The sequence below is a fragment of the Garra rufa genome, chromosome 5 (assembly GCF_049309525.1).
Source record: "Garra rufa chromosome 5, GarRuf1.0, whole genome shotgun sequence".
Taxonomy (NCBI): Eukaryota; Metazoa; Chordata; class Actinopteri; order Cypriniformes; family Cyprinidae; genus Garra; species Garra rufa.
The window spans coordinates 9,348,899-9,372,853 of NC_133365.1; the positions used below are offsets into that span (position 1 = coordinate 9,348,899).

Genomic DNA, 23,955 nt, shown 5'->3' on the forward strand with positions numbered 1-23,955 from the left:
GAAACATTGCAAGTTCCATATTTGATAAGTACACTCTTAAAAAAAAAAAAAAAGTAAAAAAAAAAAGAAATAATAGTAATAAAGTGCGTCACAAAAGAAACAGCTTATTGGCTGATTTTATATTAGAGGGTTTTTATGAGATGCCCTGCTTTTCTGAAACGCTTCGATTTTTACAAAACTCATCGTTGATGGAAACCGAGGTGTTCTCTGATTGGCCGGCTATCCGGTGCATTGTGATTTGCCAAATACCTCAAGCGTGTGACAGAAATGTTACGCCCCTTACCATGCCGTCACGTCACGTCATGTCACGTCACATCACCTAAACAACCCTGTCTGCATTTGTGATCATAGAACGAGAAACAAGCACTAATCTACATTGCTCAAACTTGCGTTTGAATAGTCAGTACTGAATTCTTTAAATATGAAAACATACTTACAGGCAGCAGACTGTCCTCGCAACATTGGTATTGCCCCACTTTATAGCCTTAATCCTTTGTAAGCTGCTCTCCCAGGTTCAGGAAACAGTCCTCCGTCAAATGCTCATCAACCACTTGCATATTTGTGCTGTACTGTTTCGGAACGGTGTTGTAAATATACTTCTACACTTCTACAGTCAGTAAAAGTTACGCCTTCTTTCTTTTTATACACATGGGCAGTGTTATGCTAATCTCCTCACATTGTGAGGTTAACAAGGGGGGCGTGTTTGAACGAGCCATTTTAGGGAGGTGTGGCTGAATCTTATTTGACCAATATCTCTTTGGTTTTGAGACTTTAAGCTTTACAACTTTACAGATCTTATCTATGCACAAACAGCTTGTAACAGGGCATCATCAAACCTGTTGATGTGTCCACATGGGTGACTGATTTCACAGTGGCTAAGAAAAAATCTGGCGGACTGAGAGTTTGCGTGGACTAAAGGTCCTTCAACAAAGCGGTAATCCCAGATCACTATCCTCTGCCATCAATTGAAGAGCTTACTACACATTTTCACAGCTCAACTATTTTTTCCAAACTTGACCTTCACCCGGACAGCAAAAATCGTACTGCATTTGTTACGCACATTGGCATATTTTGTTACACAAAGATGCCTTTTGGACTCAGCTCGGCCCCTAGTTGTTTCAAAAAGTCAAAAAGAGTCCCTGGAACTGCCATCGACATTGATGACGTCATAGTCCATGCCCGAATGCAGTGATTCACGAACAGCTATTAAGGGCTACTTTTGCTGCACTCAGTCAACACAATTTGACTCTTAACATGGAGAAATGCTTATTTGCGGTTCCACAGATTGACTTAGTTGGCTTTCATGTTTCAGCCAAGGGCTTTTCGCCATTGCACTCTAATATTGAGGCTACACATCAGGTGCCAGAGACTTCGTCCACAGCACAAGTGGCATCGTTTCTGAGGATGACAACATACTATATGCGTTTCCTACCTCAGTACTCCACAATTATGTACCCTCTCCACCAGCTGCTCAAAAAGTATGCTCCATGGATCTGGTCTTTAGCTTTTCTCTCACAACTCCAGAATGGCATTGAACGGCCTGCGGCTTTTGCTTCTCGTGCATTCAGCCTGCATTCATGCCATTAAAAAGCTTGGAGGAGCCAGAACAATTTTTAATATTACTCCGATTGCATTCATCTGAAAGGAAGTCATATACACCTAGAATGTCTTGTGGGTGAGTAAATAATGGGCTCATTTTCAGTTTTGGGTGAACTAAGCCTTTAATGCCATGACTTTAAGACTTTCTCCTCTGATTTAAGACTTTTAAAGGTCTTAATTTGTGAAAGACAGAATTAGGACTTTATAACACCTATAGAAAAGATGGAAAAAGCTTTTACAATTAAAGACGTTCTCAAGAATGATTTCTAAGAAACTAGGTCATTACGAAAGCAGCTCTAGGCACTCCCTGACACAGAATGCTCCTTATTTGTCAGAGTTTACATGTAGAGTGTTTACATCAGGTGTGTAAAATCCAGAGCTTCCGAACTTGATTGATTTTCGGAAAAAGTGCCATCTGTGTATGTTTCGTCCAACTGTTTACAATAGGAGTGTGGAAAGAGAATATGAGCAGAAGCATCCAGAGACACTGGACACAATCAACACAAACATGACAGAGAGAAACACTGCAGGAACGCACGGCATTTATTCCAGTGACGACAGTGTTACTGGTGAAGGTCAAATGACTAAAATACAGAATCTGCATTATATAAAACCACAGATGCAGAAATGCAGACAGGCTGCCCTGGGTGCCCTCGCAATGTAATGACTCATATATAACAATATATATATTTATTCTATATTTATATAACTATTACATTTTTATTCATAATACACACAAAACACATATGATTAAAGACAAACATTCTTTAAAAATACAAGTTATATAAAATAATTATTTATTATATTAGAAAATATGGCTAGTAATTCATGATTTCAGAATAAAATACATCACATGGTCTGGACTTGGATAACATAAGTAACACATTTATACATGAACGTTTTCATTTAAACCGAACTCTTTAGTGTATTTATGACATGATAACAGTAGCAGCTAGAAAGATATCATCAGTAAACAAGAGTTTGAACACATAATGATGAAACATTTGGCAAACGATCACAGAGAGCTCTCTTTTGGTTCAGAAACACATCTGACTGGTAGTAATTTGAAAGTAAAATCCTCATGAAACACCTCAAATAAATCAAGGCACTATTTTGGCAGGCTTACCACTCACATAATGATACTGAAATATTAAGGTAAGGTATTAAGGTAACATCTTTTATCAAGAAGAACAGTATTATACAGAAACTGTAGATCAATAATGACTATTAAATGAGATTCAGGTTAAGGCACACTCTATAAACTCTATAAATCATAGTAGTCTAGATGCGCTCCAGAGGGGTATTTGTCCTCCAGCAGGATCTTCATGAGTTTGCTGATGGACTGGTCACAGGTGAGCAGCTGACCCTGAGCGTGCATGTCGCTGAACGAGTCCCTCAGAGTGTCGTCTGCGGAGCTGCTCCTCGCCTGCAGCTGCATGTCTGTGTCCAAAGGTCCTGTGGGATGCCACAAACCCACCATTAATGCACTTAAATCACATCACATGATGAGCAAATATACTTGCAAGTGTGAAACACATGAAATCATTATTTTATAAGAAATCATTGTAGGCCTGCCAATGACACGAGTTTGAATCGTGACTGAACAGCGCTGCATCTGCGTAACCAACCCATAATGCATGTAAGATTGTAATTAAATGGTTCATGAGTTTCAAAACCAAAGCCTTTTCACAGTCACACTACATTTTTACAAATCTTTTTCTGGCACAGTGCATGCATTTTTGCTCTGGAGAACAAATGTACAGGAAAATATTTAAACATTGTTTTTGGTGAGTATAACTTAGTTTTAAAGTTTCGATATTTGTATGCATTATTTTTTTATGTTTATGGTCAAATGATTAGCATGCACAACAAAAGCACTCTTGCTTGTGTCACATTTTTAGTGTTTTGACATCAGTGCAGCATATAGCCTCTTCATTTCATTTATAACTGCTAAACTGTTTATCTACACCTTGCAAAATGTTAATTATTTTACCAAAATAAGAGGGATCGTAGAAAATGCATGTTATTTTTTTATTTAGTACTGATGTGAATAAAATATTTCACATAAAAGACAGTTATATATAGTCCACAAAAGTAAATAATAGTTTGAATTTATAAAAATAACCCTGTTCAAAAATGTACATACACTTGATTCTTATATATGTTATGTTGTTACCTGAATGATCTACAGCTGTGTTTTTTGTTTGTCCAGAACAGTTAAACTGCCTGTTGTTCTTCAGAAAAACACAAATTCTTTGGTTTTTCAGCATTTTTGTGTATTTTAACTGAGGGACTCGTATGCAACTATTACAGAAGGCTCAAACACGTACTGTTGTTTCAGAAGGAAAAAAGATGCATTAAGAGTCGAGGGGTGAAAACTTTTTGAGTTTGAAGATCAGGGTAAATGTAAATTATTTTGTCTTCTGGGAAACATTGTTTGTAGCTTCTAAAGGAAAGTACTAAATGAAAAAAAAATTAGGCAAAATAAGAAAAATGTACACATCTTCATTCTGTTCAAAAGTTTTCACCCCCATCTCTTAATGCATCATGTTTCCTTCTGGAGCATCAGTGAGCATTTGAACCTTCTGTAATAGTCGCATATGAGTCCCTCAGTTGTCCACAGTTTGGAAAAAATGGATCTCAAAATCATAACTAGTGACTTATCTCTATCTGGACATCATTTCGTACCTGGTGCGTAGTTCAGGACTCTGAGATCCGGTTCTTCCACCGCCAGCACACGGAACATCATGTCCCGGGCCGCTTTCCCGCTGCAGTACAGAACCCAGGATGGAAAGGGCTGGAGTGCGCACAGCGAGCTGATGTTGATGATAACACGCGTCAGTCCGGTGCGCTGAGGGACAGTGCGCAGAACTCCAGCGGTCAGACAGAGTGCAGAGCTCACGTTCAGCGACAGGTACGAGTTCACCTCATCCACATCCGTGAAATCACGACAGTACCGCGATACATCCCCGAGAGAAGCTGTGTTCACCGGACACAAGACACATTTACCTCATTTTATAGCATGATAAAGTGACAGTTTACTCAAAAATGGAGTAGACATAGGTGACTTTTTTCTTTGTGGCCCTTGGTGATTCATGAAATTTAGGTCAATGGCTATTGGCAATTTAAGAGTCAATAAGTGGATATAAGCCCAACACAAAATTAATACTCGTGTCTCTTGACGATATATTGAGGTCTTATGAAGAGAAACAATCGGCCTGTGCAAGAAACATTATTTACAACATTATTACCTGTAATCCCCCTGCTGAAAAAAACAGCTAAAACCAGCCTAGGCTTGTTGACTGGTATTAGCTGGTTTAAGCTGGAAGTGGCTGGTTTTAGCTGGTCTCCCAGCCTGGCCAGGCTGGTCAGGCTGGTTTTAGCTGGTGGTTTTCCAGCTTGACCAGCTAAGACCAGCCTGACCAGGCTGAAAAAGTGGCCAAAACCACTCTAAAACCAGCCTGCCGACCAGCTATGACCAGCTGAAACCAGGCTGGTTGACCAGCTAAAACCAGTCAACCAGCCTAAGCTGGTTTTAGCTGTTTTTTCACCAGGGCCAGAGTCTCAGGCAAACAGTGCAGAGTAATGTCAAATTATTGAATTACGAATAATTAATGAATTACATATCTACAAGTTAGTCAGTTAAAACTTCCAGATGTGGTTGACAGTCACTCCAAGTCAAAATGAGCCAAAATAGTGCGTGTCTGATCCTATGATGAATGAACGCATTCAGTGCTCCAGTTCCTCCAGCAGTCACTGAACTGAGAAAACAGTTCACACAGTGTACACACTGATCGTTTCTGACCTAAATATATCATCAGGAGTCATGGGTATTAATTTTTTGTTGCCTGAGATGCTTGTTTTTGACCCAACTCGGTCCTGGAGGGCTGGTGTCCTGCAGAGTTTAGCTCCAACTTGCTGGGGAGTTTCTAGTATGCCTAGTAAGAGCTTGGTTAGTTGGCTAAGGTGTGTTTAATTGGGGCTGGAGCTATCTCTGCAGGATATTAGCCAAAAAAGCGTAACAGCTAATGCTAATGCTTCCGGTCTGGCAGTACGTGGGAAAGAAGACCAGAGGCCATTTGTTTGAATGGATGTCAATGAAGGAGAGGCTTCACTATGCTGAATACACAGCTTTTAGAAGAAATGGTTTTTCATTTAATAAATCGACAGCCTATCTGCATGTTTTACACTAAACAATATTTTTGGATTTAACTATTTTTAGAGTTTACTACGAAAACTATTTATTCCTATGGTATCTCTAATGTGATTGGTTATTAAGGGACATGTGATCCAAGTTAGCCGCTTTCTCCAATAGTAGGTAATACAGACCCTCTCATCTCCCTACAGTAAGACAATCTCTGGTTTATATCAAGGTTGGAGTAAATCTCTGCAGGATTGTGGTTTTCCAGGACCAACGTTGGCCATCCCTGCATTATATGAATCACCAAGGTGCACCGTTTCAGCTAAAAATCTTCTTTGCTTTTTTACTGAAGCAAAAAAGTCACCTACAGTGGTGGTCAAAATTATTAGAACACTAGTACTTTCATCAGCTAAAAATGGTTTTAAGTCAGTTATACATTTCCAAACATTCATTTTGCCAATAATTGTAATAAACCAGTGAGATTTTTGTTTGCACAAGGAGTCTTGACAACAGCCAGTGCTCCACACAGAGATCTGATCTCATCATCATCATCATCATCCAGTCTGTCTGGAATGACATAAAGAAACAGAACAAACTGAGACAGACTAAATCCAGAAGAACTGTCCCTGGTGAAAAAAAACAGCTAAAACCAGCCTAGGCTGGTTGGCTGGTTTTAGCTGGTCAACCAGCCTGGTTTTAGCTGGTCATAGCTGGTCATAGCTGGTCGGCAGGCTGGTTTTAGAGGGGTTTTGGCCTTTTTTCCAGTCTGGCCAGGCTGGTCAGGCTGGAAAACCACCAGCTAAAACCAGCCTGACCAGGCTGGGAGACCAGCTAAAACCAGCTACTTCCAGCTTAAACCAGCCAATACCAGCCAACCAGCCTAGGCTGGTTTTAGCTGTTTTTTTCAGCAGGGGTGGCAACATGTAAACTGATATTTCCTTCTGACATACTACAACAAAAGAGAAATAACTGACTTAAAACCATTTTTATCTGGTTAAGATACTAGTGTTCTAATACTTTAGGCCACCACTGTACATCTTGGATTGCCTGAGGGTGAGTAAATTAATAGCAAATTGTCATTTTCGGTGAACTATCCCTTTTCTCTGCGTGTGCACTGGATGTAAACACATGTGTAGCCTAGCTAATATCAAACTACTAAAGGGAGCACACATCAAATATATGCAAATAAAGTCTCCCTGGTGAAAAAACAGCATATGCTGGTTAGGTAGTTTGCTGGTCCTTTTGTTGGTTTATGCTGGTCCTTGACCAAGCAAAAGGACCAGCTTAAACCAGCATCAAAACCTACCTAACCAGAATATGCTATTTTTTTTTTTTCAACAGGGCTGTGAGAATATTAAACTCGTACCTGCATTATTGAAGAGCAGCAGATGATCGATGTCCGGATCGATGTCTCTGATCTCGGTAATTACTCTGTCTACACCCGACTGACACCCTAAATCAGCAGCAACACAGCGGACCGTCAGTCCGGACTCACCACGGGACAGACCAGCCTTCAGCTCCTGCAGTTTGTCATCCGATCGCGCCGCGAGGATCAGAGCCGAGCCCGCTGCCAGACGAGGCGCGATGGACAGAGCCAGAGCCCGGCCGAAGCCTTTCGACGCTCCGGTGATGATAACCAGCGCTTTACCGAAACCTGAAACAGCGCTCATCTCTCCAGGACACAAGATGCGTTGTTTCACTGCTGTGTGCAAGGGGATCGAATTGTCATGCCCCCGGAAGACGGACGAAGACAAGACACGCCCACTTAAGATGTGTGTTTATGTCACTGATAATAATAGAGAACATTATATAGATCAGTGGCTTATGTACATTACCAGTCAAAAGTTTTTAAACTAAGTTTTTTAAATGTTTTTGAAGAAGTTTCTTCTGCTCACCAAGCCTGCATTTATTTGATCTAAAGTACAGCAAAACAATAACATTTTGAAATATTTTACTATTAAAAATAACTGCTTTCTCTTTGAATATATTTAAAAATCGAAATTATTCCTGTAATTTCAAAGCTGAATTTTTAGCATCATTACTCCAGTCACACGGTCCTTCAGAAATCATTCTAATATTCTGATTTGCTGCTCAAAAAGATTTATTATATTAATGTTGAAAACGGCTGAGTGGATTTTTTTCAGGTTTCTTTGATGAATAGAAAGTTTAGAAGAACAGCATTTATCTGAAATAGAAATCTTTTGTAAAACTCTAAATGTCTTTATTATCACTTTTGATCACTTTAAAGCATTATTGCTAAATAAAAGAATGAACTTCTATAATTTCAAATAAATAAATAATCAAAATCTTTTGAATGGTACAGTGTATCACTTGCTTTTTATTTCAGATAAATGCTGATCTTTGGATCTTTCTAAAAAATCTACTCAACTGTTTTAAATATTGATAATAATATTTCTTAAACAGCAAATCAGCATGTTAGAATGATTTCTGAAGGATCGTGTGACACTGAACACTGGAGTAATGATGCTGAAAATTTAGCTTTGATCACATGAATATATAAAATTTTAAAATGTATTAAAAAAGAAAACCGTTATTTTAAGTAGTAAAATATTTCACAATTTTACTGTTTTTGCTGTACTTTGGATCAAATAAATGCAGGCTTAGTGATCAGAAGAGACTTTTGACAGGTAGTGTATTTATTGATTGATTTAATTATTTATTTACTTATTAGTAATTGCATTATATGAAAGAGACAGTACTGAGTGTCTGTAAGTCTCAAACTCGAAATAAACTCGGTTTTGCATTTTTATAACTGAAAGAATGTATTTGTTTTATGCACTGTATATTGCTTGTGTACCATCAAATTCATCTCATTTTAATCAGTTTTATAATAAAATCAATGCTTCCCTCTAGCGGACACTCATCTCGTTACAAAATAAAAGCTCACATTTTTTAGACCACAAATTAAAAAAAGACTTAATTAAGTTATTTAACTAATTAATAATTCAGTATCAAATGCCGAAAATGATTTTTGTGAACGAATGAATGATTTTTTAACAAATAGCGTTGAGCTTTTATTATGAAATCAAGTCGCGCTCTCTGCCATTTTGCACGGATCCAGCGAGAAGCATGGCGGTGGAGATGAGGCTCCCAGCGGTTCATAAACACATTTCACTGGCAACATCACAGTCTAACCGGGACGATAAACACCTGGTGGTTCCTGGCGATGTCATCACATCTGACACGGGCTTCATGAGGTAAAAGCCTGTCTTTATACGAGCAAATACAGCTGTGCTGAAGTCAGTAAGTGCTGATGAATGAGTGATCAACAGTGTTTTATCGTTATGAAGATCTAAGTCACGTGTAAAAATCAGCACCTGAGTGAAGACATTAATAGTTAATGTTTTTCTTACTATATGTTTGTTTGGAGTAAGCTTGTTTGCATTAAACATAAGCCTGTCTGTGTCAGGATCTTATTAGAGATTTCTGTTGACTAATGAGTGTAAGTAGTGTAACTTACTTTGTGTAATTGTGAAGATTCTCCTCATCCTCAGGGGTCATGGCACATACATGGATGAAGACAGACTCACGGCTTCAGTTGCTGGAGAAGTGGAGCGAGTCAACAAACTCATCTGTGTGAAACCATTGAAGACCAGGTGCACACCTAAACACTGCATTAAGACTACATTACATGCTCACTCACACTCACCGTGTCTCACTTTCACTCCTGCAGGTATAACGGTGAGGTCGGTGATGTGGTCGTTGGCAGAATCACAGAGGTTTGTTTTGTTCATGTGATTTGTGAGAGATCTGTGATTGTTGTCTCTGGAGGCGAGGCTCTCTGATGATGTGCATCTCTAATGGTCCAGGTGCAGCAGAAGCGATGGAAAGTCGAGACTAATTCGCGTCTGGATTCAGTGCTGCTGCTGTCATCAGTCAATCTGCCCGGAGGAGAACTGGTGAGAATATAACACAGCCAGAACAACACTGGCTGAATGAACATTATCCTGCTCTTTTACACGGCTGCTTTCCCAGATCATAAGAGGATATGAATTATTGATTAGAAATGACTTATCAAGCGAACAGAATAAGAGTGTGGAGTGAAATGTTAGGCAGTTTGGTGTCATCAAACACATATGTGACCCTGGACCACAAAACCAGTCATAAGGGTCAATTTTGAGATTTATACATTGCCTGAAAGCTGAATAAAATCTAGAATCTGAGGGTGCAAAAAATCTAAATACTGAGAAAATCGCCATTAAAGTTGTCCAAATTAAGTTCTTAGCAATGCATATTACTAATCAAAAAGCATGGAACATGATGTTTACTTAATATCCTAATGATGACAATATTTTTTTGGCTATTGCTACAAAAATACCCGTGCTACTTATGACTGGTTTTGTGGTCTAGGGTCACATATTTACCTTTGACCTGGCACAATTCTAGTATTTTACTCTTATACTAGTTTCTACAGCAGGTGTCTGAGATGAAATGCTGATATAACTAACATTGAATTGTTTGTAGGAGTCAAAGGCAATGAGATGTTGTTTGTTTCTCAGAGACGGCGATCGACGCAGGATGAGCTGGCCATGAGAGACTATCTTCAGGAAGGAGATCTCATCAATGTATCCTCACCACTGATTTCTTCAGTTCAGTTCAGAAATCAATGTTTATAGTCTTTGCTCTGCTCTGATAGTCAGTGATTCATTTGTAATTATTATTTCAATCAGTAACTGTTTTTGTTATCTGGAAAACTGAAATATTACGAATAATTTAAAGTAATTGAAATTGACGTTCAATGTAAAGATGACAAGCTTAAACTTAAAAAATCTTTGCAAGTGCCTGAAATAAAATAAGTTTAAATTAAACCACTAAAATGAGTGAAACTACAACTGAAATAAAATAATGCTAATAAAAGTCACAAAAGCATGTAACAAAATTACTAAAACTGAAATAAAAAATATAGCTGAATAGAAATACTTAAAAAACAAAAAGTATAAAACAACTTTACAACAGTACTAAAACTGAAATAAATAGATATAACAAATAATAAAAATCACTAAAACAAAAACTGTAATAAAAATAGATATTTCCAAATAGAAATATCTTTAAAAACTGAAAATTAATAAAACTACAAAAACATCTTTTCACACTGAGGACTATTATAGAATGTTCAAACGCTCACTGATGCTCCAGAAGAAGAAAAAATGCATTAAGAGTCGGGGGTGAACACTTTTTGAATTTGAAGATCAGGGTAAATGTAACTTATTGCGGGAAACATGTACCTTTCTTCTGTAGCCTCTGAAGAGCAGTGCTAAATGAAAAAAATATATATTTAGGCAAATAAGAAACATGTACACATCTCCATTCAAAAGTTTTCACCCCCGGCTCTTAATGCATCCTTTTTCCTTCTGGAGCATCGTGAGCGTTTAAACCTTCTGTAATAGTTGCATATGAGTTCCTCAGCTGTCCTCAGTGTGAAAAGATGGATCTCAAAATCATACAGTCATTGTTGGAAAGGGTTCAAATACACACAAATGCTGGAAAACCAAATAATTTGTGGAACCTGAAGGATTTTTCTGAAGAACAGCAGGCAGTTGAACTGTTCAGGACAAACAAGGGACTCATGAACGACTATCACTAAACAAACATAGTATTAAGCATCAAGAGGATGTAAACTTTTGACTGGGGTCATTTTTAGAAATTCAGCTATTATTTTTTCTTTTGGACTATATGAACTCTACCCTGGAAATCCAGAGGTCTCGCGAGAGCACAATTTGAATTGCAGCTGAGTTCCTTAACCCTTTTCAAAGGCAGAGGTTCAGTCGATCTTTTCAGACGGTGCTCTCTCTCTGCACACACGCAGTTTAAAGTACGGCAAGGTGAGAATGACACACATCACTGTATTGAAACGGAGAGCAATACGAGATGAGTGTGAAATGATGCTGTTTATTTTGTCAGCTGGGTCAGGGTGTGCTGGTGCTTGTGTCACCATCTCTAGTAAAGAGACAGAAGACTCATTTCCACAATCTGCCATGCGGCGCCTCCGTAATACTGGGCAACAACGGCTACGTGTGGCTGTATCCCACACCGGGACATCAGGACGAGGAGGCCGGAGGATATTACACCAGCATGGAGGTCAGACTCTCTGCTCCTTCGCATGTTATCCCTCTTATAATAAAGAGATGAGTTTCTAAACATGTAATTCCTCTTTTGTTCGCTCAGCCCGTGTCTCTATCCGATCGGGAGGTGATTTCCAGGCTCAGGAACTGTTTGTTGGCTCTTTCGGCTCATAAGGTTTTACTGTACGACACAAGCGTGCTTTACTGTTACGAAGCGTCTCTTTCGCACCAGGTATTATTGATTAGGATCTCTCATTGCATAATGTCACATTGAGCTCTACATGTATATTCATGAAGCATTGCATCTTGTTGTTTTTCCCTTGTAGATTAAAGATATCCTGAAGCCAGAGATCATGGAGGAGATCATTCTGGAAACAAGACAGCGTCTAGTTGAGCATGAAGGATAAACCATTGACTGTCATTTTATATAATGTTTCATATAAACCTTATTGCTAATATGTTGGAATAAATAAATTGGTCAAAAACAAGTGCCTTTTATTTCTCCTCGTGCAAACGGAAACAAATAATGCACAGCCTCTGAAACTCAACAGTCATGTCAAAGGAAGAGTAGCTGAAATTGTAGCTGAGAACTCTAAAATCATGGATTAGATTTCCATGGAAAGAACTGATGAAATGTGTACTTTCAATGCAATGTAAGTCGCTTTGGATAAAAGCCTCTGCCGAATGCATAAATGTGACCATGGACCACAAAACCATGCTTAAGTAGCATGGGTACATTTGTAGTAATAGCCAAAAATACATTGTATGGGTCAAAATAATTTATTTTTCTTTTATGCCAAAAGTCAGGATTAAGTAAAGATTATGTTCCCTGGAAGTATTTTGTAAATTTACTACTGTAAATATATCAAAATTTGATTTTTGATTATTAATATGCATCGTTAAGAACTTCATTTGGACAACTTTAAAGGCGATTTTCTTAATATTTGGATTATTTTGCACCCTTAGATTTTCAAATAGTTATATCTTGGCCAAATATTGTCTTACATAAATGGAAAGCTTATTTTTTCAGCTTTCAGATGATGTATAAATCTCAACTTTTAAAAATTGACTGGCTTTGTCCAGGGTCACAAGTGTAAAAGTGTGTCAAAGGAAAAGTTCACCCCCCACCCCCCCCCCCCCCCCCCCTAAAATGAAAAATGACTGAAAATGTATTTAACCTCAGGATGTGACTTTATTTCTTCATGGGGACAGATTTGGAGAAATGTAGCATTCCATCACTTGCTCACCATCCATCCTCTGCAATGAATGGGTGCCGTCAGAATGACAGTCCAAACGGCTGATACAAACTTCACAGTAATCCACACCACTCCAGTCCATCAGTTTACTTCTTGTGAAGCCAAACGTTGCATGTTTGTAAGAAAAATCCATCATTAAGATGTTTTTTTTTTCAAACCATTGCTTTTAGCTATGGTCCATAATCTATAATAACACTTCCTCCAGTGAAAAAAAGCATCTGGTCTGAATCAGGAGAGAAATATACACATGTAAGCACCATTTACAAGCCAAAACAGTTCTAAACAAATAAAAGGAAGGTCGATTTTGTGAGAGACAATGGACTTCTTCAATGGAGAAAACACTATTTTTAGCAAATATTCATTTTTGTGTGAACTATATTCCTTTCCTCAATCGATCTTACACCACGTCTTATCATTGTTAGAAACTGTAAAGAAAGATTGTGTATGTCCAAGGGAATTAGTGATAAATTTGCTCTTATCATTTCTCAGTTTCAGACTGCATGATTCGAGAGAGTCGCTGTGGTTCGTTTTAATGCTGCAGTATTACGCCGCTAGAGGGCTCTAATAATCATACAAACACATAAAACAGCAGCGGAATGCTTTTGCAACATTTAGTAACGTGTTTATGAAGTAGATTGACAATTATTTTATCATTCACTTTAAAAAAGTTACTTTGTTATTCGATATTTAGTCGTCTACACACAGTTTAAAACATCAAAACTAAAATCATTAGTTTAATTGAGGACAAAAACCGAATACTTTGAGTTAATAATAATCAATTCTTATATTTATGAGCTTTGAGATGAAAATTAAGTGATTTTATAATTGTTTTGAAAGATCTACAAATACAGCCTGGGGGGAATTAGGATAAACAAACAAAATATAATACTACTAATAATAAACATAACACATTTACAACTTATTTTTCCATTTAAAAGTTGCTAATTTATTGTTGAAGGAATTTTTTCAAAAAGAAAAGAGAAAGAAAAATAACTACAAAATAAATATAAACAATTTTATATATATAAAATGCGGCAAAGGCTGATAAAAATATAAAAAAACAACAACAAATAAAAGTATTAAAAAATATCAAGGAACTGAAGCGATTGTTGGCGGAAGAGCGAGGCGTGTGACGTCACGAGCGCAGCTCGCGTGCGCGAATATGGCGGTTCCTGCGACGACGAACGACTCCAAGAAAAGTGCTGAAAGTTATGAAATAAAATGAAGACATGACAAGAATCAGCATTAAAAGACTGCGGGAGAGTCCCGCGGATGTTCGGTGAGGAAACGAGTCCGACAGGAGAAACGTAAAGACGGCGCGGAGAGAGTTTACGGTCGCCTGTGGAGCGCGATAGAGAGAGAGACACGCGGAAGTGACGAGAGACTTTAACAACTACAACTCAAACAAACTCCAACACTACAAATCAAAGTTACCCGAACCGATAGTTGAAGCAGGATAAAACTGCGCGGATGCGTATTTGGCTGTTTCTGTGAGAGTTCAGATAGTTATATGGCTCGATTTCGCACTTATTATTACTTGTGTTTAATTAGCTGAACTCCATCTGAAGGCGTTTGATTTCGAGTAACAGCTATATTTACGTCAATGACGTCGATTTTTTCTTTTACAGATGATGCAGATGTGTAGGAATAACTACTGACTGATACTGAATGACACTAAGTACTCGTCTAACAATCACTACCCAAGATACACATAGGCTTTCGAAAGTTTTAGCATTTATTCAACTGTAAGACTTTTTGCAGTGATAAATAATAATGATTGACTGCAATTTAATGCACATCTGGATATGTGAACCAATTACTGACATGTCTGATGTGCCAGTAGCTTGTAATTGGAGACGTTCATATTAATGTGACGTCACTATGATTGACAGTTCGACACTACAGTGCTCAGAGTGAGGGTGATTGGATCATCATCAACATCTTCTTCTTCATGCATTGATTCTGACCCTAGAGACAGATGCATCATCCTCATCGCTGTCTGACGTGTGAGAATGACATTATTCTTCATCCCACGGTGCATTGAAAATACACTGCACTTTTACATCTACTTGTATGCACTTTGAGCTTTTAAAGCACTGATCTGCTCTGAAATCAGTCGTCCAGCAGTCGATGCATGACCCGCACAGAAGTGCAGACTGGACTGTCTCCGTCTCGCCGTCTTCAGTAACGTCCTGCTTGACTCCAGCTGCTGGAGCGTGATCCTCATCCGCTGTGCGTCCGGCCGCCGCCTGGCCTTCTGCCCTTATGGGGCAGCAGCCAGGGAAGTTAGTCGGGGACCAGAGGAGACCGAGTCTGCCGGCGCTGCCCTTCATCAAGGGAGCAGGGAAGAGAGAGACGTCACGACAGGGAGCCCAGCACTGCAATGTGTTCACCGTCCATGGTGAGTCCAGGTTCAAATGCTTGAGATGTAATAACCTCTGCCATTCACCTCTTATATATATATATATGCATACACACACACATGATCAGGTCATGTGACTGCATTTCAGCAGAAAGTTCATCCATCCACAGGCTTCTGTCCTTGAATGTGAGAATTGACAGGGCAGGTATTGATAAACCAGCAAATATTTTGCCTGTTTGAGATCAGCAGCGCCAGCCTTCTCTTGTGAAACACTGATGGATTTTTTTTTTTGGTGAATGTTGATCAAAAATGTTGCATTTCGGATACACTACTATTCTAAAGTTTGAGATTGGTATGATTTTTTTTTTTAACATTTTGTTCTATTTGATACATCCTTGCACAAATAAAAGTAGGACTGCACAATTTTAGAAAAAACTGACATTTTTCCTGCAATTTATATTTGTGACCCTGGACTACAAAACCAATTGTAAGTAGCACGGGTTTATATTTGTAGACATAGCCAAAAATACATTGTATGGGTCAAAATGATAGATTTTTCTTTCATGGCAAAATCATTAGGATATTAAGTAAAGATCATGTTCCATGAAGATATTTTCTAAATTTCCTACTGTAAATATATCCAAACTTAATTTTTGATTAGTAATATGCATTGCTAAGAACTTCATTTGGACAACTTTAAAGGCAATTTTCTCAATATTTAGATTGTTTTGCACCCCTTAGATTCCATATTTTCAAATGGTTGTATCTGAGCCAAATATTGTCATATCATAACAAATTAAAGCGTATTTATTCAGCTTTTAGATGATGTATAAATCTCAATATCTTAAAAAATGACCCTTATGACTGGTTTTGTGGTCCAGGGTCACAAATGTAAAAGTGTATCAAAGGAAAAGTTCACCCCATCGCAATTAAAAAAAAAAAATTACCCTTATGACTGGGACTTGAATAGCTATATTAGGAAAATTATGCATTTTAGAATTAGATTTTCGTGGGAAATGCATCTGCAAAGACTTAAACGCTGAAAAGTAATTTTTACACAAATGTATTAATTTATTTTTATTTATTTATTTTTTGGAATAAACCATTTGGGAACAACTTGAAAAATTAGGGTGTTCATGAATGGAAACATAAAGACTTATTATTATTATTATTATTATTTATTTATTTTTTTACAGTTTTTGACCAATTTTATGTTTAATAATATTTGTGACTTAATATTTAATATTATATAATTAAAAGTCTTAAATAATAGTTTTTTTTTTGGTAAAATTTTATCTGAAAATTTCCAAATGTTTAAACAATAGACCATCATGCTATTATTTTAAAATTGTTGGTGGCAAATAATAATATATGTGACCCTGGACCACAAAACCAGTCATAAGGTTAAATTTTACAAAACTGAGATATATACATCATATGAAAGCTCAATAAATAAGCATTCTATTGATGTATGGTTTGTTAGATAGGACAATATTTGGTCGAGATACATCTATTGGAAAATCTGGAATCTGAGGGTGCAAAAAAATCAAAATACTGAGAAAATCACCTTTAAAGTTGTCCAAATTATGTTCTTAACAATGCATATTACTAATCAAAAATGACATTTTGATATATTTATAGTAGGAATTTTACAAAAAATCTTCATGGAACATGATCTTTACTTAATTTCCTAATGATTTTTGGCATAAAAGAAAAATCAATAATTTTGACCCACACTATGTATTTTTGGCTATTGCTACAAATACACCCCAGCGACTTAAGACTTTTGGTTTTGTGGTTCAGGGTCACATATGTGCCGGTTACATGCATTTACAGGCATATATTGTTTCAAAATATCATGCAGCTCTAAATAAAAGTAATAATTTCTTTTAAAAATTAATTTTGAACAGTAGTACGTCTGTGCTGTCAGAGCATGATATCGGTTCACTGGCTTTTTAGTTATTAAAGTTTTATTTTTGGGGCTTTTTTATGCCTTTATAGTTGATAAGACAACAGGAAAGCATAGGGTAGAGTCAGGGAAGCCAAATTGGAAATCGAACAGTTGGAATGTTGGCAGTGGTATTGACCTTTAAACTGTTCATGTGGGTCATACCTGAAGGCCTGAAGGCTCTCAGATTGTGGTGTAGTAGTTAAGGCTTTAGCTAAAAGCTTTCTGGGTCAGTCCTCATTAGGTTGGTGACACACAGACACCTTCATTAGTCGCTGTGGAAGGTCAAGTGCTGAATGACTCTTATGTACTGATGAGTGCACACAGACAGATGAAGCTGTGGCAGCTCTGCAGTGTTTTCTACTGTGATTCACGAAGGACGCGTTCAGACGGTGCAGGCGTGTGGCGACCTGTCAGCGCGCTTCTCTCTGCAATGCTGCTGGGGTGTAAGCAAAACTGATGTTTGAGACTCTTACGGGTCTCCTGTGATTGTTTGTCATTCTGTGGCTGATATTATTGATTATTTTATCACAGCATGTTTGATTTCTTCATGCTGTTTCTGTACGGCTGTTTTTCAGCCAGTTCAGTACGACTTAACGTTCTCTCTGGATTGTTATGAACTTATTTTTTGAAAGAAAACCACTGCAATGATACAACAAAGACTTTTTTTCTGCCTGTTGTGTGCGGCTTCATACATCACCTGTCCTTCTTTTGTTTATTAAGTTAAATTTTTAATTACAAGTGAGATTGGCATTGTACTGCTGTTTATTATTAATATTGAATCCAGTGTGGCAATATGCTTAGCTCACGAGACCATACGTGAAATTGGGTTCAGGAAAATGAAACACGATGATCTTTTAACACTATTATTAAGAAAGCATCTTTTATTTGACTAAAAGTCAAGTTTACTCTCCTGTTTAATTTTTCACAAGACTCTTCAGACCTCAGAACTGTGCATGAACTTTTGACTTCTGATTGAAGCATCGTTGTGTTAGATGAGTAAAGCATTGAATAGATGCCACAAAAAGCAGCTTTAAAAATAAATATTTAGATTTAACATTGCATAAATAATGCTATAAATAAATGGGTATTATGTAGAAATATAAAAATATATAATATATAAATAAAATGAAATTATATTATAAATATGAAACTTAAATCACCAGTAGGTGGTGGCATTTGTAATTCATTTAGCCAATTCTTTCAAACAGCTGATTAATTCCGAAACTAAACAAATAGTCTTAATATTAATGAATGAATCATGGAATCATTGACTCACTCGATTCATTCTAAAGCCACAATTCTTTTAGTAAAGTTTTACCGCTGTGTGTGTTAATCAGAGATGAACAGTTCTGCTGTGGCTTTCATTAGAACTGTTTTGTAAAATCAGTATCACATTTGCAGTCGTGCTAATTTTGCGAAACAGCCTTTCACCTCACATTTTAATAGCCTCTTTCAATTGCTCTAAAATTACTGGAACCATTTAACGAGAAAAGACCAGCTTTCCATCTTTTTACCGGTAAAGCACCATTCACCACTTTCAAAATGCCAGAAAATTTTGTAGTATCATTAACCAGAAATTACCTTTAACCAGCTGCGCCTTTCACTAATGTGAAATGTGATTAGTGGTGGTGGTTTAATTTTACCATTAATTTACTATTCATTTAATGATTTAATTTTTGTGTAACTTTAGACTTGTTTGACTGTCGTAAACAGCGTTGAGTGAATGCGTCATCTGCATTAGAATGTTATGATTGGTAGATGTGCTGGAATTTGGTAATGTGATATATATTGTGATAATGAACACGCACAATATTTTTATCGTGGGCACTTTAAAATATAGCAAATAATTATTTATTACAAATTATTCAGATTTATTTCAATGCATTTTAAGAATACTTTTCCCATCAACTGGTTAAAATGCACAACACCGCTGTATGCTGCATGCACTCGCTGATGTCAACTGGTGTTGTCAAAAGGACCCAAGCTAATAAACTAACCGTTGTATTTTTTTAACAACCTGAACTAATGCGATCTTATTGTAAAATGTTAACTATTGTTCTTTATAATTGTTTAATCTGCTTGAAAGGTTTGTTTACATTTTTTACTTTATTGCATTTAAATGTTCTTATTGTTATAGGAAAAATGTTACACTATATTGCCAAAAGTATTGAGACACCCCTTTCTAATGAATTTGACTACTTTAGCGATTTCCATGAGTACAAATCTTATTGTTTAAGCATGTGATGATATTCTAGGGAATTGTGCTTCTAATTTTATAGCAACAGTTTGGACAGGACCCTTTTCTATTCTATCTATTTGTCATTGGTGTTTGGTGATGAGTTTTGGCTCAAGGTTTGCATTTAAAGTCACAACAGAGGTGTTCAGCTAGGGTTTGGACTTTTCTTTCTGCAGATCAGTCAAGTTTTCCACACTGACTGAATCAATCATGTATGTTTGAACCTTGCCTTATACAAAGAGGCATTGTCATGTAAGAATAGAAAAGTTTTTTTTTTTTCGTTTTCCAAACTGTTGCTACAAAATTAGAAGCACACAATACCCTAGAATATCATTATATGCTTAAACATTAAGATTTGTACTCATGGAAATGATTAAAGTAGTCAAACCTGGGTGTCCCAATACTTTTGGCTATATAGTGTATTAAGCCTATTGTATTGTATTATGGCAACACTTTTTTCAGTATTGTGATAATACCGTGATAAGCGATTAAGCAATTATATACTCTAGGCAAAATAGCCTAGACTAGACGTCTTACCTTAGCGTGTTCTGAACTTGTACATGCTCATACCAGTAATCTCATTCTACGTTACAGCTTCTACTGAAATTGCCAGAACAAATTTACCAGTGTTTTTGAAAAGGTCCTGTTCACATGATCTCATAATGGTAATTTACTGGTAATGTACCAGTAAAGACTGTATGTGTGAAAGGGGCTAATGTCACAAGATTTTGTAACACCCCTATAATCCATCATTTTCAAGCTTTGGTTTTATTCAAAGAAATGAAAACATCCATCATTAAAGATCAAAGCGCTACAAATCCTGAGCACCATTGACAAATGTCTAGTAAAATGTGTGGTGTAATGTGGATGTTGTGGGAAAATTATCTTCACAGTGGCATCCATAGTTGAGTTGATATTCTGGGTTCATCTGTATATGTCATCAACAAGGTGGATATTGAATTTTATTTTTTAATATCACTGTCTCAGTACAGTATTAATACAAACCATGTAAATCTAATTGGCAGGAAGCAGAGGACAGCAGCATTGCAGCTTTGTTTTGTGCAAGTGGATGTTTCTATACAGACGTGATGAAAACCACACATTGATTTTTAAATCCAAACCCAAACTACATTTAACTAGCATTATATGTACAGTGTTTACCACAGGATTTTGTGAGACTGTGGTGGGTGGCCGCCACACTCTAGTTAATGAATGGGAAACACTGCTTCATTTTTTCTCTTTCCTTATGATCTGTAATATAGTGTCTTATTTGTACGTACTGAAAGAAAACACGTAATGGTAACAGAGTGTTGTTCTTCAGAGAATGAATGCAATGTATGTCCCTTAAAGGAGTAGTTCACTTTCAGGACAAAAATTTACAGATAATGTACTCACCCCCTTGTCATCCAAGATGTTCATGTCTTTCTTCTTCTTCAATCATAAAGAAATTATGTTTTTTGAGGCAAACATTTCAGGATTTCTCTCCTTGTAATGGACTTCTATGGTGCCCCTGAGTTTGAACTTTCAAAATGCAGTTTAAATGCAGCTTCAAAGGGCTCTAAATGATCCCAGCCGAGGAAGAAGGGTCTTATCTAGCGAAACGATCGGTTATTTTCTAAAAGCATTTACAATTTATATACATTTTAATTTTTACACAGAGTACACACAGAGCTAGACAAGACGAGCATTTGAGATTAAAAAGTATATAAATTATATATATATATTTTTTAGAAAATAACCCATCGTTTTGCTAGATAAGACCCTTTTTTCCTCAGCTGTGATCGTTTAGAGCCATTTGAAGCTGCATTTTGAAAGTTCAAACTCGGGGGCACCATAGAAGTCCATTATATGGAAAGAAATCCTGAAATGTTTTCCTCAAAAAACATAATTTCCTTACGACTAAAGAAAGAAAGACATGGACATCTTGGATGACAAGGGGGTGAGTACATTATCTGTAAATTTTTGTTCTGAAAGTGAACTACTCCTTTAAATATCTGATTAATTATGATAAGATTGAAGAAGCATCCCACCTAGAGGTTAGAAACTTAGGGCTGTCTGCTATGGACATAATAACCTTTTAATAAGGTTGACAGGTCTTTCAGTTTTTTTAACTGTTGTTCAAACCCTCATAGTTTGTTTAACCCAAATATTGTTTATTTTCACCCTTTTTTTGAGATTGGGGTGTCATAAAGGGTAGTGTTGCCAAAGGGTCATTAATGCAGATCTCTGTTCCATGTTAAGATGTAAATTTTCAATATTATTGTTAATCCATGTCCCTTATGGTGTGAGCTGAGGAGCCAAAACATGACATCTTAAATTAGGGAGATGCAGCCCTCCCTTATCTCATACCTTATAACTGTGATATGAGTTTATCCAGTGCATTAAATGTCAATGCAGGAATCCATACCAAGAGGGAATGAAATAGGAAGAGCAGTCTGGTAAAATATTAATTCTCACCGTCTCAATCCTGCCGAAGTGTAGACGTGGCCAAACATCCCAGCTTAATAGTTTTTTTTAAATATTGTTGTTGATTAACTTGTCATAATTTGCCTGATACAACTTTGAAAGTCTAGGTGTACTGGTAACTCTTAAATATTTGAATCCGTGTTTCATTTAATTCTACCAGCCACATTCCAGTGATCATAAGGACTTCTGATTTGATTGAATTGATTTTATATCCAGAAATATAATTTATATACTTCTAGACAATTTAGTATAGCTGGTATTGCAGAAATTGTATTTTCAGTAAAAAAAATGATTTGAGGCAATGGTTCAGTGCTTAATATGAATTAAAGAGGGGACATAGCATCCTCCCTGTCTTGTTCATCTCCCAAGATAAATTGTACATAAATATTGTCAATTTTATCATGAAATTCAGACACTAAATGTGTTGTTGTGGCTCTTTAATGTGTGGTGACCGATTGCTGCAGTGAAGCAATTATCTCTTTCTCTTTACTACTAGTCACAGCAGCAAATAAACATAAATCGACATCAGAAGAAAAAGAACAACTTACTGTTTCAACCACGGAAAGACACCAGTAAAATAACTTGTGATCATAACATCATATTTACCTAAGGAGTAGGGCTGTCAAATGATTAATCACGATTAATCGCATCCAAAATAAAAGTTTATGTTTACATACTAAATGTGTGTTTACTGTGTATTTATTATGTATGTATAAATACACACACATACATGTATCTTAAAGAAAAATGTTTTAGATTTATATAGAAAATATTTATAATTCTATATATAGTCTAAATTAAATAGAAGTATAACTAGTCATACATATACATTTTTTTTTAAATCTATACATGTATGTGTGTGTATTTATATATACATAATAAATATACACAGTAAACACACATTTAGTATGTAAACATAAACTTTTATTTTGGATGCGATTAATCGTGATTAATCATTTGACAGCCCTACTAAGGAGAGACATTGATAGTCAAGTAGAAAACTCTAGAGAGGAGCATTTTGATAAATATATGCATTCTATTACATATTCATTATATTTTTATTGAACTGTTCTTGTTTTCACTAGTTAATGTATTTTTGAATAAATCTGTCATGAAAATAAGTCATTTCAGCCACTGTTAAATGTTTATAGTTAGAGTTGAACTAGAAACATAGTGATATCTTTGTGTCACTTTAAATGTTTATATGTGACTCAGAGCAAGCAACACTCAAAAACTTTAAAAATCTAAAAAAAAAAAAAAAAACAGCTTTCAAAATAAACCGCAATTGCATTTTTAGTTTGGACTTTGTTGGTAATTTTAACCTTTTATATTTTATTATTACGTTATTTTATACTAGTACTATAATGAATACTGTATTCAGTACTTTTTTTCACAGTAGTTATGTATATATCAAGTGTTTTTTAGAATTTTAGATATTTGTAAAAGTTTACTATTCCTGATACCGATTTTAAAACCACAATACTGGGCCGAAACTTTTATTATTAAAAGTGTACAGTTATTTCACTAATAAAGCACATTGAACTTTAAATCACTGTAGCAAACACACAGAACCTCTTAAGGTGTATTCTTTGTTTTGTGGTTGATCTTATTGTTTAATTATTTGTGAGAACATGAAGGCTTCAGAATTGTTTGTTTCAGTAGGATGTGTAGATTACATGAATAACAGACTGAACAGGACAAGACAAGAACGTACCGTGTGCATTCCGCCCTCCGTCTCTCATTACAGCACCATGTAGATTATGCTGTGTGTGTGTTTGTGTGAAAGAAAGAGAGGGTGTTCTATAGTATGCTGTTCTGTTTGAAACTCTACCATAACATGTATGGGGAAAAATATGATATG

General features: G+C 36.4%; 3 protein-coding genes across 3 annotated transcripts in view; 2 read left to right on the forward strand and 1 right to left on the reverse strand.

The window, feature by feature from the left end:
* Window positions 1-2,124: 2,124 nt before the first annotated feature.
* spra (sepiapterin reductase a) lies at window positions 2,125-7,462 on the reverse strand. The gene is made up of 3 exons (XM_073840769.1): window positions 7,107-7,462; window positions 4,288-4,578; window positions 2,125-3,054 (listed from the first exon to the last, which is right to left on the reverse strand). Exons 1-3 carry the CDS (start codon window positions 7,408-7,410, stop codon window positions 2,864-2,866), a joined length of 786 nt encoding a protein of 261 aa, XP_073696870.1. The 5' UTR covers window positions 7,411-7,462; the 3' UTR covers window positions 2,125-2,863.
* A 1,362-nt stretch (window positions 7,463-8,824) lies between these two features.
* On the forward strand, window positions 8,825-12,311 carry exosc2 (exosome component 2). Its single transcript, XM_073841233.1, has 9 exons — window positions 8,825-8,958; window positions 9,256-9,357; window positions 9,435-9,480; window positions 9,571-9,660; window positions 10,261-10,326; window positions 11,515-11,583; window positions 11,663-11,839; window positions 11,927-12,055; window positions 12,150-12,311. The coding sequence occupies exons 1-9, from the start codon at window positions 8,831-8,833 to the stop codon at window positions 12,228-12,230; spliced, it is 888 nt and encodes a 295-aa protein (XP_073697334.1). The 5' UTR covers window positions 8,825-8,830; the 3' UTR covers window positions 12,231-12,311.
* Window positions 12,312-14,248: 1,937 nt separating this feature from the next.
* Window positions 14,249-23,955, forward strand: part of abl1 (c-abl oncogene 1, non-receptor tyrosine kinase) — a 37,176-nt gene continuing 27,469 nt past the window's right edge. Inside the window, exon 1 of the mRNA XM_073839583.1 lies at window positions 14,249-15,480. Coding sequence (XP_073695684.1) covers window positions 15,345-15,480 — 136 coding nt within the window. The 5' untranslated portion in view covers window positions 14,249-15,344. The remainder of the gene's footprint in view (window positions 15,481-23,955) is intronic.